This window comes from Aptenodytes patagonicus, chromosome 8 (genome assembly GCF_965638725.1).
Source record: "Aptenodytes patagonicus chromosome 8, bAptPat1.pri.cur, whole genome shotgun sequence".
Taxonomy (NCBI): domain Eukaryota; kingdom Metazoa; phylum Chordata; class Aves; order Sphenisciformes; family Spheniscidae; genus Aptenodytes; species Aptenodytes patagonicus.
Window position 1 is genome coordinate 737,868 of NC_134956.1, and position 16,143 is coordinate 754,010.

The 16,143-nt window shown below is 43.5% G+C and overlaps 1 protein-coding gene across 13 annotated transcripts in view; it reads left to right on the forward strand.

Annotated features, from left to right (window-relative positions):
- WNK2 (WNK lysine deficient protein kinase 2) overlaps window positions 1-16,143 on the forward strand; it is a 121,615-nt gene that overhangs the window by 37,454 nt on the left and 68,018 nt on the right. For all 13 annotated transcript variants that reach the window (XM_076345900.1, XM_076345901.1, XM_076345905.1 and 10 more), the window contains exons 3-5: window positions 7,157-7,329; window positions 8,307-8,527; window positions 12,281-12,438. In XM_076345900.1, coding sequence (XP_076202015.1) covers window positions 7,157-7,329; window positions 8,307-8,527; window positions 12,281-12,438 — 552 coding nt within the window. The remainder of the gene's footprint in view (window positions 1-7,156; window positions 7,330-8,306; window positions 8,528-12,280; window positions 12,439-16,143) is intronic.

The following is a 16,143-nucleotide window of genomic DNA, read 5'->3' on the forward strand; positions in this document are numbered from 1 at the left end:
CTTGTGACAAGAACTTTTTTGTTTAACCATAGGTTATCGTAGTGCAGTTGTGTTGGCAGGTTTTCATCTGTAAAACACGGTCTCTGCCCATGGTGTTGGGTTTCTTAGGTGTTTTCATGGCTCTTGCTTTGAGATTTGTGATTTGAGATGTTGATTCCCTTTCCTCCTGCACCTTGCAGGATGAGTTTTTTAAGTTGTGATGTTCAGTAGAAGACGTGAATCTCATCGTTCCTCTGCCATAAGACTTTGACATGCCCATTAAGCAATTTAAAAAGCAGCAAGCTGTACTTGTGTCCAGCAAAAAACGCAAGCTCAGCCTTTTTGACAGTGCCAGATTTAGCCATAAAGATCCAAAATCAGCTCCTAATTTTGTGTAGATTTCTAGCAGTGACTCAGGCAAATAAGTAAATCTCTCTCAGCCTGCTCTGTAGCTCCTGTTCATTGAATTGTGAGCATCCTTGGGGGCAAGGGCTGCTCTTTATGCATTTGGAAAATGAGTTACCACTGGGAAACCTCACTGTGCTTCACTAATAGAGCTGACAAATAGCAGGCTGTAACTTCACCGAGGGTGACTTAGTGAAGAAGAATGTTGGCTGAATGCTGATATGTAATGAAGCTGTAAAATTTTTTTCCCGATTTTCAAGTTGTCTAATGGCATCTGCTGTTTGTTTACAGAAAGGGGATTTTTCTCCTTTAGGATTGTTTTAAATGATATGTGCTTATAATTGAATGTACAGGGTTTGGGAATAAGAGGTCCTGAATGCTATTAACAATTTATAGCATAGGCATAATAATAATAATAAAGACATAGAGTTGGTACTTGAGAGCAACTACTTCAGTAATATCTCGAGATCTTCACGGTCCCAACTGCTGCGTATCTGAGCCTGCTTTTGCTCCCAGTTATGTCTTTGGGAGAAACCCTAGATTCCTCTGATAGTGGATTAGACAAGTCTTAATGTGAAATGCAAAAGGTGATTGCATTAAATGAGTAAAGGTTTCATTTTAAATACAATTGTTTTTATTTTTTTCTTCTAAAATGTGTTATTGTTCATCTTTATTTCTAAAGGCCTTTGAATTTTTAAAATTTGAAAACTTTTGCAAAATTGTGACATTTCCCTGAAGAGGCAGTACTGACAATCCAGAATTTAATGAATTGATAGTCATATGCGGGTACCAGCTAACACGTCCTAAGTTTGCTGTCAGAGCAAAGCACGTTCTTGGCTTACGCTGCAGGATGTCTGGGAAGGCTGCCGTCTATTCCCACCAAGTTGGGTATCTCGCTATCGAACTTGTGACTGTAGGGCAGACCAGAACTGCACTTCTGTCCATAAATCCACGATAAACCAGTAGACAGCTACATAGGAGAAAGCTGTCAATGGATCCCGCTGCTGATTTCATATCTCAAGGCATTCTCTGACTAGAAGAGTAGTTGCGGTACGTGAGCAAATGTACAGATTTGGCACGCAGATGTGAAAATGTAATGATATGAACAGATGTTCATTCTGCTGATTTAGATATTTGATTTCTGTTCCTGTGTCAGGAGTGCCTCCTCAGTTTCCTTTTCTTCATCACTAATACGGGTGAGAGATGTTAGAGGTGAGCCTTTCCCTCACTTGCTGACCTACTGCTCCTACTTGCTTCACCAAACAGACCTTAATCTGTTCCAAAATGAGGACTTTGTCCTGTTAGGCAAAATTAAATAACCATCAGTAAATCCAGCTATGTGAGTTTAAGCATTTTAAAAAAACCAAACCCAATATTTATAGGCTAGCTGGACACAGAAGAAGTTCTTAGGCCAAGAAGTCTAGGTAAGATACCCAAGTTGTGTGCCAGGGAAGGAGACGTGCTGGTACAAATGTGTGGGCAGGAGAGGAGAGGGCTTTCAGATGTCCTTAGCAAGGGTATAACCCACCAAACGAGCAGCTTGAACCTGTCGGGGCTGGGGAGGGATCTCTCAAAATAGCAAAGGGTCTTTCCGGAGTGAGACGGGAGAACTTCGGTTGGCTGTCTGAAACCAGCAGTACTGTGGCCCGGACTCGCTCGCTAGCAAGTGTGGGTTTATTCTTAAGTCATTGCCACTTGTAAAGTCTTTAAAGTAGTGTAATTTTTTTTAACGTTACTGAAAATTCAAGACTTTAAAAGGAGGAACTTAAAGAAACACAGTGAAACTGCAAAGCAGCACAACTTTCTAGTTTGGTTACAGCTGTGCTTCAAACCCTGCTCTTACACGGTTATAGGCATTGCTATATAAAAAATAATTTTTTTGTGTGGTCTTATTTTTATTTCTTTCATTTCATCCCCTTTCCTCATGGGATGAGCTTGTAGTTTTTTCCCAAATCTGTTAGCCCCTCACAAGTAAGTAGGCAAGAAACTTGACCTCAGTTATTAATCTTTCTTAGGAATCTTCTACAGACTCAGGTGAAAGCCAGTCTCTTGCTTGTATAACTTTCAGAGTCTTAGTCAGAGCCCATATGTTACAACCTGGAGGAAATGATGCTTGGGGATGACTAACAGAACATGTTCCTGCTGTTAATTTGGGTGTCATTCCAGAAATTTAATTTGTAAGCTTTCCCTTTCATTTTGTTAACACACTTACTTCCTAATTCCAGTCTCTGCTCTTGTTCCCCACTAAGGAACTTAATGAAGGGATAAATTTTATATTAACAAAGAGAGGTATGTGTTCACCCTGCCTGCAACAAGTAGGGAGAAGCAGAGAGCATACGTGTGTTAGATCAGCAAAAATATGATCTATGGATAGGAAATTTGCTTTAATGTAGCTTCCTGCTGCAAACATCGTTTTACTCCAGTCTCTCTGAACGGGCGTGTAATTTTCCAAGAGCGAGGCTATAAAGTACTAATTGGGAATTATTTCTTCCTCCCAAAAAGAAGCGAATAGCTTTCAGTGGTTTGATGCTTAAAACTGACCATGCAGTTATTATCTGATTTGCAACAGGAAAGCTAGGAAAATTAATGAAGAAAAGGTAGCTTACAATTTATAACCTCTTCTTACCACTTTTTTAATATCTGTCTGTTCAATTGCCCTTTGTAGTGAAGGATACATTGTATAACCCCAACCCAATTAATGCTTATTTGCCTATACGAACGGTGAAATCACGGAGCCATAAGCCAGCCAGGCTGTATGTGCGACCGGACGGTGTCTGTGTGACTGGTGATGCTGCGCCCGAGATGCACCATGAACGCTCGCTGTTGCGGTTTATGCCTGCAGAAGCACTCCGTAAGCACTTAACCGCAGGAGCCCAGAGTAGCTGTAATAATAAAATGTCAAATTCTCAACGCAGGGTTAAGGCAGCCGGCCACGGATCAGTGTGGCTGCACTGGGGAACGCCTCTTTAAACCAGCCTGCTTTGTAGGCTGCGTGGCAGCGGATGCAGTCTCCTATCTGCTCTTGTGTTTTGTATGACTTAGTGCTTTCGTTGCTGCTGGGCATGATTCTAGCTTTGGCATTGCAGTAAAATAACAGGTAATTGATGAGTTTGCATTGTGTATGTATTTGCAAAGCTGATACAGCTAAAGCTCTGAGGGCGAGAAAGCTCGTTCTTAGTGTCCGCTCCCTCTGGTGCTCCCATTCCAGCTGTGCTGCCGACAAAGTCTGTACTGAAGCCTTTTAAGCTGACTATTCTTCACAGTTTATTAAGCCGGAGAAACAAATTTACAGATTCTTTCTTAGCAGTAACACAAACCGAGCAGCCGTCTCGCTTCTTGCTTGGTTCTGTTTAACTTCAGTTTGTCTGGAAAAGCTGAACTAGCTCAGTGCGATCACTGTGGACTTTTGAAGGTTGAAGTTTATTTTAGAAACCTTGGTGCTAAGTACTAGGCTTGAGAAGCTTTCAATTATTTGAAATGGAATTACAGTGTCGCCTCCTGAGCCAAGACTTTGTGTCCCAGCGAGGAGGGGAAGAGCCAAGAAGGCTGCCTTAAAAGGAGAGGGAGCATGCAGATATCTGCAAACTAATACTGATACCTCCCGGATCACATTGAGAAGAACGTTTTCCAAGTTTCAAGTCTCGTGTCTTGAGGAAGCTCAGAACAGCAGTAATGCCATAAACGCGGTGGAGCAGACTGAGCAACGAGCTTGTTTGTCAACTCGGCGTGATGCCGCTGGTGTGCTTGTGAAGCTATGGAGGAGCAGGCCGTCGCGTGTAGCTCGGCATCCCTGAGCCTCCTGGTTCAGCTGTACGATGTTGTAGACATCTGCTGCTGCAGATAGCACGATGGTTGATGACTCCTCGGGTGAAATCTGGAAACTTGCTTCATTCCCCCAGAAACTCGCTTCATTCCCCCAAATTTTGATAAATTTGGGTTATGCAAAGTGATGCCTTAAATCCAGTTAAGTGGGTTAGCTTTCTCTGGCATGACCTCTCCAAAGAATCCTGTTCCCCATCTTAAAATTTGATGTCCTAAGGTTGTTTCAGGCTTACGCCCTTACCTTCAGCATAAAGACATTTTGCCTTGTGTGGATTATATGATGGGGAATAAGTGTCTGTGACCCCAGTGAAGGTGTTTTGGGTTTGGATTAAAACCTTGAGTGAATCACGCAGTTAAATGGGTGTTTTTGCTGCTTTAGAGTAGAAAACAGTTCAACTGTTAAGCCCTTTCAGAAACAGTTTATGCTTTGGCCAATGACTCGTGTCAGGTTCAGCCTGGAGGAATTTAGAAAAGGTTGTTTGAGCCCTTACAGCGCCGGAGACCCCTCTCATGGTGGGGAACGTGGCACGCGGGGGCGGCTGCTCTGCCCAAAGCCCTGCCTGTACGTCTTCCCTGCTCTCGTCCTTCTCTCAAGTATTAGTACTGGACCCAGGCTTTCTCTCCTGAGAAAGATGCTCAGCTATCATTCTGATGGGGAAAAAAAAAAAATCCAGACTCTTTTAGCTGTAATTATAGATAAAACACATATTTGTCTTCCAGAATCACTTTGTTGCAGTTGCCCAGCTTGCCGTCTCAGTACTTTGAATTCAGACAGCAGCCCAAATGATCCGCCGCTCATAATATGTAGAATATACAGAATATGATTGTTAGCAATGTCTGAAGGATATTTTTAAAAGTTACCCTTAAAGTAGCAGTGGAAAATTTCTCACAGTGCTCAGAAATCTGGAAATGAGAGTCAAGGGGTGTGGTATTACTTTTTTTCTAATTAGAAGGTTTTAAAAAAACTGCTGGATCTGTGTGGCCGCCTTCTCCTTTCTCTGCTAGCCCACACTCTGCTCTTCCTGTCTCGCACAAGGACTTGCTCCTTTTCCTCCTTAATAGCAGTGTGTCTGATTTATTCTACGGGGTTTAAATTAAGAGGAAACTCAGCAGTAGGGAAAGAAGTGATGGATTTGAAAGCAATGCTCAGGCTCTTCTGTCCTGGCTCATTAGACAGCCTGCTTTTTTTTTTTTTTTTTTTTTTTTTAACTTAGAAAAAACGCAGTTGCTACAGAGCAGCAGCAACGCTGCCTTGCTCTCGGCTGTTGGCGTTCAGCGTGCTGCTGCCCGCCTGTCCCCTGCAGCGCTGCTGGGCGCGGGGTGCTCCCGGCTGCCCCTGGGGATCCGGGCATCGGTCCCCACAGGGCACCCCGCTGTGCCAGCCGGGATGGCTGCTGTTGCTCGGGGCAACGTTAGCTCTGATGCTGCTCCATAAAACGTAAAGAAAACTGAGAACCTCCTCAGCAGCCACGGTGTAAAATGGAAATGCCGCCCCCACGCACGCACACCGCTGGGGAAGCAGGTTTTCTGTCTTCCAAGAAGAGCCAAAGCATCATTGTTTCAACCCGGGTTTTTCTCTCGTGAAGTCTCTGTGTAAAGCTGACTTGTTTGTAGCCATGGAAATTCTCATTCCCGTATCGAGTTCTTTGCGATCGCAGATGAGGGCAGGCTATCAAAATGGCAGTGGCCTGATCCCTCTGCGACTCGGTTACAAATCAGCTGGGTGCCAATTTAATTCACTACGTATATGCTCTTATAAACATGCCTAAGTGAGCCGAGGAAAGGAAAATGATTGAAAAAAGGTTAAAATATGAACTAATTAATCTGAGTGATTTGTGAGCCTCTGCTTCTGTAAGTAAGAACAGTTACACAATTGTGCCTTTTAAAGAATGAAAAAGCTTCATTTCTAGGGCAGCGGAGGGAAGTGCTCCCAGCCCGACCAACCGTCCAGGGGAGACAAACCAGACGGCGACAGCGTGGTCTTCGGTGAAACTCCCATTTTGCTCTTTTACACCGTCTAGATAGGCTAGAGCGTGCATCTGAGCTGCTTGTGGTAGGGGTCTCCGTGTTGCTAATGAGGTCCAGGCAGCCCAGTAGGCTTCTGCTGAGCTGTGGGGAGGAGGAGACGGGCTCTGCGTGCTCCTTGCAGGGTCACTTCACAGCCTGGAGTTTATGGTAAACGCTCCTAAATTTCTCTAGGAAAACCAGAGTAGTAGAACATGACATTCCTTACATTTCTAATCTAAAAGAATAAGTATTTCCATGCGGCCAACGTGCAGCCTACAGAAGGGGCTGACAGAGAGCTTTAAATCCTTCCTTTGTCAACTTTAAAGAAAAGTCTGTAAGATTAGGCAGAACAGCAAACAAATAGAAAAATGTATGTGTGTGGGTTTTTTTGGAGGGGGGTATTGTTTTAATTTGTCCCTAGAGAAATGGGATGGGCTGTACAGCCCAGCGTGGTTACGGGGGGACCTCACCTGGTGGTCACTGCCGTGACTTGGCGGGAGCAGTCGGGGAAGGCGGTGAGCAGCCACAGCTGTAAAGACAGCAGCGGCTCAGCTGTGAGGACATTCGTACCTGGAAATGAAATCCTGCATGTGTTAATCTCTCAGACAACGAGCCTCACAAAACCAAAACAAGATGTAAATGGCTGGGTGTTGATCCACCAAGCCACGGGTGTGTTTATGTTGTCTGAAATATTAATGCTGTCATGTAGCGTAGCGTAGCACAGACATCTCTTTGTTCGGAGGCGAGTCTTTGTCGTCTTGACGCTGGATTTAAGGCGAGTGCCCTAGTTCATACACGCTGCTCATCTCTTACATAAAAGATTTTATAATTGCTCTTGATACAAGCATAAAGCAAACCTAGAATTCTGAATGCCCTAGCAATGCAGTGCCTTTATTTTATTTTTGTCCGTTCACTACTAATAATGTCGTATTTTGGATTATAGGACAGAAAACTCACAAAAGTAGAGAGGCAGAGATTTAAAGAGGAAGCAGAAATGTTGAAAGGTCTACAGCATCCAAACATTGTGAGATTTTATGACTTCTGGGAATCCTGTGTAAAAGGCAAAAGATGCATCGTGCTGGTTACCGAATTGATGACCTCTGGAACACTAAAGACGTAAGTACTGCGCTCCTGGTGAGGAGGCTAAGAATAGCGATGGAAATTTTTAGAAAAATCCTACTTTCGTATTCTGAAAAAAGGCATCTCCAGATAAAAGGAAAAAATGGAGCTGTTCTCTGGTGTCTGTCAGTTGTCCCTGCGTTTGAACTGCATTGATTTGACAGGAAGAATTTTGGCCTCCATCTCTCTTTCCCCGCTCTCCTGTTTCAGTTATGCAACTAGAAGCTGTTCTCTGGTGTGTTTCATCTTCTGCCTGTGACGTTTTGTCAGGGTGTGTTTTTGTGATTGCTTTTGTGCTTGTGTTTGCATGTTTTGTTAGAAAATTTAGATAGAATAGCACTTGAATGGTAGAATCTCTTTTTGAAGCAGAAGGTGCTCTAGGTTATCTACTAAACAATGTTAATTAATAGCTTTTGGTACTGGCAATCTTGTTAAGGTTGATATAAAACAGTTGGCATGAATTCTGGAACAGATTTTTCAGCCCCAATGGGAGCAGTACCCATCACTGCATATATCCAGCGTGCTACTCTGCCAGTGCGTTAGCAGGTTTTACGTTTTTCCGAAATGTGCCCTCCCAATCAGTGGTTTAGGTAAATGGAAAAAATGCAGGTGCATGGTACAGAGGTCAAAGCCTTGCGGTTAAAATTAAACTTCAGTATTCTTCTGATTTGAATATATGAAACATATCCTAAAGCTGTTCTCTGCATGAAGTGAATTGCTGTACTATTAGACTTGCAAATATTTGGTTGTATTTGCACCAAAAATGCTTATTATCTTCCTTCCTAAAAACGAATGCTCTAATTCCTCCTTTGAAAAGATCTATTTCTTTCAATTTTGTGATATTTCTGAGCGGCTATTATGGCATCTAATAAGGGGCTTTTATCCAGAACAGAGTTTCAGCTGCTAAAGCCCCTAGAATCTCTAATAACGCTTCATTTTCTTTATGCCCACTTCTGTGTATGTTTGTGCTCTAGGTATCTGAAGAGATTTAAAGTGATGAAACCAAAAGTCCTGCGTAGCTGGTGCCGGCAAATCCTCAAGGGTCTTCTTTTCTTGCACACAAGAACTCCACCAATAATTCACAGAGACTTAAAATGTGACAATATTTTTATTACTGGACCAACTGGATCTGTGAAAATAGGAGACTTGGGTCTGGCAACCCTCAAGAGAGCTTCGTTTGCCAAAAGTGTAATAGGTAATCCTCCTGTTCTCCTTGGCTTCCTCCTGTTGGTATGGTGGTTGTCTTTTTAATATCTTTCTCTTACATTTTGCATTAGTGGTTTTTTCACTTGTAGGTTGGTGGTAGAGATTAAAGTGGTTTTGTGACTGTTCCCTTTATACCACTATAAAAATCTCAGTCAGTAGGAAATGGTGTCACGACTTCCTCTTCTCCTTCCTTCTGTGTATCACAATGGTAGAACACTTTTTTGTTTGTTTTTTTAATTGAAATATTACTTGGTATCCACAAATCCTTCTCCTCTCTCCTTTAAAAGGAGCAGCAAGGGTTCTCAGCAGCTTGTGTGCATCATCCTCCAGAGAACAGGCTCAGTGCCTGCTGGGGGGGGAGAAGAAAAGAGAGAGGAGAGGGAAGAGAAAGGATGCCCTGCTCTCTCCCTAACAAGGGAGTGCTGCAAAAGCCTGGCAAAATCCCTGGGAAGTCTTCTGCTTCCAGTGATGCTGGGATAGGGAGGGTTACTTTTGCTTGAAGGGAGAGTCAGTAGTGTCCTGCGGAGCCGGGCTTCTCTCCTTTGCAGAGAGGTCGTAGGGGAGCTGGCCTGGCTGGAACACCTTATCCCCATTTACTGGGGCATCAGCAAAACAGGCTGCTTCTGCAGGCAACTGCGGAGCTCATCCCTGCCTCGACGCTGTCCTGGCAGAGTTCTGCTGAAACGACGTCTGCAATTCATTAAAAATCAGTAGGTACGAAATTAAAAGAAATTTCCACTAGGATATGCAATAGCTGATGCCCTTAGGTGGTGCCCACGTGAGGAGTGTTAGAGCTTGGGTTTGCTTGAACTGGGAGGACGTTTTCTGAATGACTGCTGACGGATGTCGTTTCCTTGCAAAAGCTACATTTAATGTTTTCTGTGTAAATGTAATGTTCTCCTGAATTCTCAAACACTTTGTGTTTTTTACCCAAGCTTCCGTAGCGACTCTCCCTTGTTCAGATCTGTAGGTGATGGTTCTAGGAAGCTGCAGATTCCTGAGAAATGATGCTGAAAGTGGGGGAAGTTACCATGCACGTAGTTGTGTTTCAGCTTACAATATAAATGGAAACTAGATTCTAGGTAGAGTTAGCAAACTGATAGTGACAACCACTGTTCCCTTGCTATATATGAAAACAGCCTCCTGTCTTTCAAGCAGTAGTTGCTTAAATAATTATTTTAGCATCTCAAATTTTCAGAGATTGTAATTCTTTACAATTATTTGTACAAATATCATCCTTAATGCTATCCCTAAAACATCAGCCTTAATGCTCAGGGAGCCCAGTATCGTTGAAGTCAAAATGATAGAAATTTTGGATATGTGCTTGGCTACTATGGGTCTGCTTAACCCTGTTCATTTTAGTGAAATCATGTTGGTTTATATCTGTTAAGTTTCTCTAGTTTTCAACTTCTAATAATCGGTGGGTTTTTTTCTGTTGAGGATCAGTATTTCTTCACATAATTTTTTTGCAGTATAACAATTGTTCATGGGAGATAATGGAATAATATCAGTAATGCCAATATGGGGAATAATATCAGTAATGCCAATACAAGTTTTTGTAAAATCAGTTGTTACCACAGCGCTGTCAAAGCATGCTCGTGTCTAAAAGAAATTCAATACGGAAAAGGGCTGCAGGTCCCTGGCAAGGTGTCTGCATTCACTTTGGCAATATAACCGAGCTTATCTTTTTCATGAGTAGCGCTGCTCCAAGGAAGGAATTAGGAGGGCTTGGAAGCACTGGTGAGATGAGTAATTCTGCCCCCTCCGTAGATGTAGTAGCTTTAAAGGAATATTAGTAGCTGCAGTTTTACATCCGTCTGAAGGGAATGAAGTCAGCATGGCTGAGGTCCAGTTTTTCCCTTGCTGCGTTGGTGCCATCGCTGATGCTCATCTGACCTTGCAGTGTATCTCTGCAGGGAGCCGAGCCAGGGCAAAACTCCTTCTGCCAAGAGGAGCTGAAAAGATGCTGAGCGGCTTTACATTTAGGTGGTCTGTTTTGTTTAAGGATACTTGTGTGTATGCCTTCCCAACCCCAAGGGATGGGGGGAAAATGTCATTTTTGTGCTGTTTTGGAATGGTGTCAAGAATGTCATTTGTTTCTTAGACTATCGCTATCACTTTTTCAGATTTGCTTTAAATGCTCCATAATTCATGAGATTCGCTCCTGCTTCTGAGTCTTGTTCCTTCTAAAACAAGGTAGCAGCTCCAAAAAACGTTCTCTATGGCAGCTGTTAACCGTTTCAGAGCAGCAGCCGCCGCCTGTGTGGCAGCTGGGAGAAAAACCCTGAGAGCAGGCACTAAGTTAAGCTTTCACGACATGGGTCCGGCTGATGTACAAAGGCTGAAGGAACGAGTGTCTTTGAGGTGGAAGGAACATAAACAAAGGGAGGGATCGATCCCGAATTTTGCAAAATGAATTTTACAGAAATGCTTGTGCTGAGGCTTGTTTTGTGAGTTAGGCCAAGTCTACTTCAGAAAACGTGCAGAAGCAGAGTTTTTACTGACAGAACCTGATTTTGAGAGACGTCGTTTATGTTGCCGTTAAAAAAAAAAAGCTTACATCAAGTCCCCAGACATATACGAGAACTATTTTTTCCCGGTATATGTTACTTTAATTACAGTTGTGCTTCTGCTGCTGATGTAGAGATGTCATCACAAAAACCTGACAGACCCGCCAGGCTGCCGCAGGGCTCCGGGGGGCAGTTTGGGTGCGGAGGCGGCTGCTGCTGGGCCCGACGGGCAGAGTTTGTCCAGGTCCTTCACGTGGTCCGAGACCTCTCGCGCTCCTTTTGGCATCCCGGTGCTTGCGGCTCGCTGGTCCTCTCCCGCAACACACGACTGCATTGATCTCTCCTCCTTCATCTTTTCTAAATGTAAAAAGGAAAGAAATTAGTCTTGACTCCTAAGCGTAGATTACATTACAAGATACAGTTCCTGGAATAAATTACCTAAGTGTTAATTTTTTTCTCTTTGGCTTTGTAAGACCACACTTTTCAGAGTAGTTTGCTGTGCTAACGTTGCAGGCGTTGTAAGTCGCCACTTGTCATAAAGCTGCAACTTCCCGTTATGAAGCAGTAAGTACAGTGCTTCACTTAATATTTATCCGGTTGCATCAGATTTCTGACACCCTGATCCCTGTTGAGTAGGACCTTATTCTGTGAGTAGCCTCATTGATTTGTCCCACTAAACCAGTGACAGAATTATGTTTAATGTTTTGTGCATGACTATGTAGGTGATTTGTGATACTACTTGCTTTCAAAGTGCTGTCTGTCTGCCGGGTGGTTGCTGTGTATCTCTGGAGGAAAAAAAAATGCAAATTTGCATTGATAAAAACAAGAGTGAAGGTTCTCGTTTCGTCTCTCCTTTTCACCTCCACAAGCCTGTGCGCATCCCTCTTTCCACCCAGAAAAAGAAACCATTTTGTGACTTCCAGTATGGTCAGGCAATGTGCCATATCTCGTTCTCTTGTTCATTTTTGAAATTTTGATACTTCTTTTTTTCCCCTCTTCCCCCTTGTATTATTACCAGCGAGCCATGGGTATGAAAGTGTGTGTGTGGACTTTGGGTTTCTTCCCTGGAGGATGCTTGAGCTTGTTCTAGTTACTTCCCTCTTCTGAAATTATCTTGCATGCACCCTTACACAGCTATAATGGGCATACTTCTCATAGGTGAAAAAGATTGTGGTTAAAGCCATTTAGACTTTATCAGAAATTTACCTTTCTCTTTGTGCGTGTCTGCGTAGGTACACCAGAATTTATGGCCCCGGAAATGTATGAGGAACACTACGATGAATCTGTGGATGTCTATGCTTTTGGAATGTGCATGTTGGAAATGGCTACCTCAGAATACCCTTACTCAGAATGCCAGAATGCTGCTCAAATTTACCGGAAAGTAACCTGTGTGAGTAAACGTCCTTAATTTGTCTTGGGATTTTGTAATTTGAAGGTTTAAAAACGTATTTTGATGAGGTGTCAGTACTGTCGAATGTGTAGTGTGTTGTACAAGTTGAGGTATCTGAGCTCTGGGTTACGCAAACCTGTTGCAGGTTTATTTATAAGCTTGCAATTCCACGGTTGGATTGTGTTTGACTGTACTGCAGCTGCATAAAATATTTTCAGTAATCTTTGTTGCTGATTTTGTCTCCATCAGCCAAAAATACATAAAACTTGGGAAGAATGAGCAGGGAAAAATCTTTGCTCTAGTCTTGCCTCCTAAATGGGGACTTTTCAGGCTTGATCAAGTTTCCCACAAAGCTAAAAGGACTAACTTTTGGGTTACAGCCTAAATACTTACATGGTGGAGGATGTTTGATCCAGATTTTCAGCACAGATTCTCTCTGTTTGTATGTGTAAGAAATTATCTGAAGATATAAAAGGCAAGAGATAGCAATGTTTAGTTTTGGAGTCAGCCAGAGGAGCTTTATATCTATGTTTTGGAACTCTGCAAGGTCTGGTAATCCCCAGACAGGAACCATGGAAATGGGTTTGCTGTGTTTTCAGGTGAGGTTAGGCTGGAGGAGAAGTCAATCTAAAATAATCTCTACACTGAATAAAATACCCTCTCCAACATTCTCACCCCCAGATGATAAATGTGTTTGTCTACATGAGCTGTACTGCGAATGCCTGAAAAAAACTCCTGAGTCTGTAAGATGCTCTCGGATTGCCAATCACTGACTGCAGAGAAATGAGGCTTGCCAAAAGCTTTGGCAGCAGTGGTTATGTCCTGTTCTACTTGGTTAAGTGAAACCAAGAGTTACAGGAGGGTTTTTTCAGGATAGATTATGTGAAACAGACTGGTTCGTCAAAGATTTTCCCAGGTACTTCTTTCCATCTGGTTGCTACAAAAGAAGATAGTGAGCTCGGTGGTTTGGCCCTCGTGCATCACCAAAAGATGCAGTCTGCACACCCAGGATGTGAAGAGGGTAATCCTCGGAAGAAAGCTGCACTAAAATTTGCAAAGATTAGCTACAGCTAAGGTTGCTTTTATTTCTTTGACCTATAAGGTAGAAAGAGTAGTTAGGCTTACATAGTAGATATATTGAGTGGATCCATCTCTCAATCTCCAAAAGTGTGGTCCCAAAATTAGTTTGTATTCCTCTTATCCAACTACTTGTCATGAGCAAAAATCTTCCCAAATGAAACTTAGTAGTAACTGGTTGATTTTGAAAGCTACTTGAGACCATTTGCCTTCTCCAAGAGGTTTAGTGAATCAAGCCAGTACAAATACGGTTCTGTGAAATCCTGCAGTCGGCAAACACTGCTCGAGGTCAAAATTGCTTTTTCTGATTTGCTGTATGCTAATCTCTCGCACTGGATACAGAGATGGTGTTTCATCAGCTACCCAAACACTCGCATGTGCCAGATGACGGGTTTATGTGCAATTTAATTTTTATAGGTATGGTTTGTATTGTTCAATATCTGTCTTTTCCCACCACTGAAGACCGGGATGCCGGGAAGTTGGTGCTCTTGTTGTAGATTGCTGTGCTAACCAGCTGTGACGGTGCTAACTTGGGGAGAGAGGGAGGGTGCAAATGATTCGGGAGTCTGTGTTTAAAAGTTGAGGTCAGTATCACAAGACACAGGAGGATGTTCCTGCTGGAAATGAGAGAGATGCCATGGCTTTCTGAAAGCAGGAGGAACACATCTGAAGAGGGGAAGCAGCTTTATCCCATTTTTGTGTTAACTGTTGCAAGCTGACATGTGTAACTTGGTAAAGCTGAATCTTTCCCAGTGGACTGCAACCCTGATTTCTGGTAGTTTAATGCTTCTTAGAGTGTTGTTTTCAACCCGTAGCTACTCAGAAATAAAAAAAAAAAAAAAAAACATCAGAAACTGCTCAGCAGTGCAGTTAGCTTCATGGCTATGGCTGGAGCAGCTCCCTATGGCGCTGTAGGGAAGGGAGTGTGTGCAGAGATGGGTCTGCTGGTTTGCTGGCTGCAGGCCGTCGCGCTCTGCGCCATGGGCTGGCTGGAAATGCATGCTGCATCTTCTCAAAGAAGTGACATGGGTTTGATGGCTCAGTGGAGTTGCTTGCCTGAATCCTTATGAGGATGGCTGCTTGTTCCACATCGTTATTCCACAGTGCTTTTATCCCATTGTTACTCCACTCACTCCTGCCGTACAAGGAAAAGTTTATTTCGTTTGGCAAAATGGCTTGTTGGCTCCATTCAGGTACGGAGTCCTTCGGATGTGCTCTAAATGCCATCGTTGTAGGTAGCTTAGGAGACATCTCCTTGGGCTCTAAAGCTTCACATGGTGACAACAGGAGTCTCTTCTAATTTTAGGCTCTGGGGCCTCGTCTCCTGAATGCGATACCAGTCTTGTAACCCTAGGTACTGAATGGCTTTCATGAGAAGTGTAGGGTGTGTTACCTTCCGCCTTGGACAGGCGTTGCGCGAGCAGCGTGCCTCATTTGTTTGTGGAGCTGCCATCACAGTTAGCTGATGTTAAGGCGACCTGGGTATATGTGTATGCATTTAGAGCCACAAATAATATAGATGTCTTCCATTGCTCCACGTACCCAGAGAAACTCTGTGTACAACTCTTAGCCATCTGGAATATTGGTAATTAAGACTTTGTAAGACTCCTAAGCCTCATTTATCAAAGCAATATCCAAGATGGCAAAGAATAATGATTAATCAGAGGATTCCTAATTAGATGTTATATTTCAGTTTGCAGACTTAAGTAGTCATTTTTTTTAAACACTGATGAAAGCCTGAGCCAACTAATTTTCTGTGGCAATAACCTTTACATAGCTGAGGATTATATGGTAAATTATTATAACTTTGTAAAACTGGTCATGTACTAGCAACTTTAGAGAGATGGAAAATAATGCTTATCTTGAAGAGTAAGTAATGGCAGAGAAGCTGTTGAAAGGTCACTTTATTACTTGTAAGGGGTATTTTTGAAACAGAGCTGTCTAGCAGGGAAAGCTGAGACAGAAAGCATCAGGTACGGACACGGAGGGTGTGTATACTGCTATTTTCAGCTGAACTCGGGGCAGTAGCAGTGAGAGCAAAGGCACCAGGACTCCTTAGATGGAAAAATTGGTATTACTGTCGTTCCAATGAAAGGGTTAACCAGCTCCCTGTGGAGAGGGAAGAAGCCCTGTCGCATGCCATGAGCTGCATGAACTGTCAGACACAGAGGAGGAGCAGGGGGTGGACCTCTTGGTGAGGGTGCAAGAGGAGCAGCGGATGCCCTGGGGGAGATCCCTGGTCCCAGAAGGAACCTCTCTGGCAGCTCAACAGCTTCTCTAGAGGAGCTGCATCCGCAGAAGAGCTGGCGACAGCAAGGGACCCCGCTTCGATCCGCGTGAGTCGCCCAGCCGGTGCCGCGCGGGCTGAGAGAAGACGCTGCTGCTGCTGTTGGGGTTGTAGGCACTTAGAGTGTGGGGTCCCTCCGCCTTGTCCTCAGCCATCACCTAACGGTGGGGTCTGCCCCGTTAGCTGGGGTGGTGACGACTTACAGACGGAAAAACTTTGAAATCACTTTTCATGAAGAGTTAGGGTTGGTCATGCAGCAGCTATTGCTAGTGTTTGGTTTTACTAGACTGAAATATAGCATAGAAATGGAACGTAGACTAAAACCAAGAGGCTGAATTACA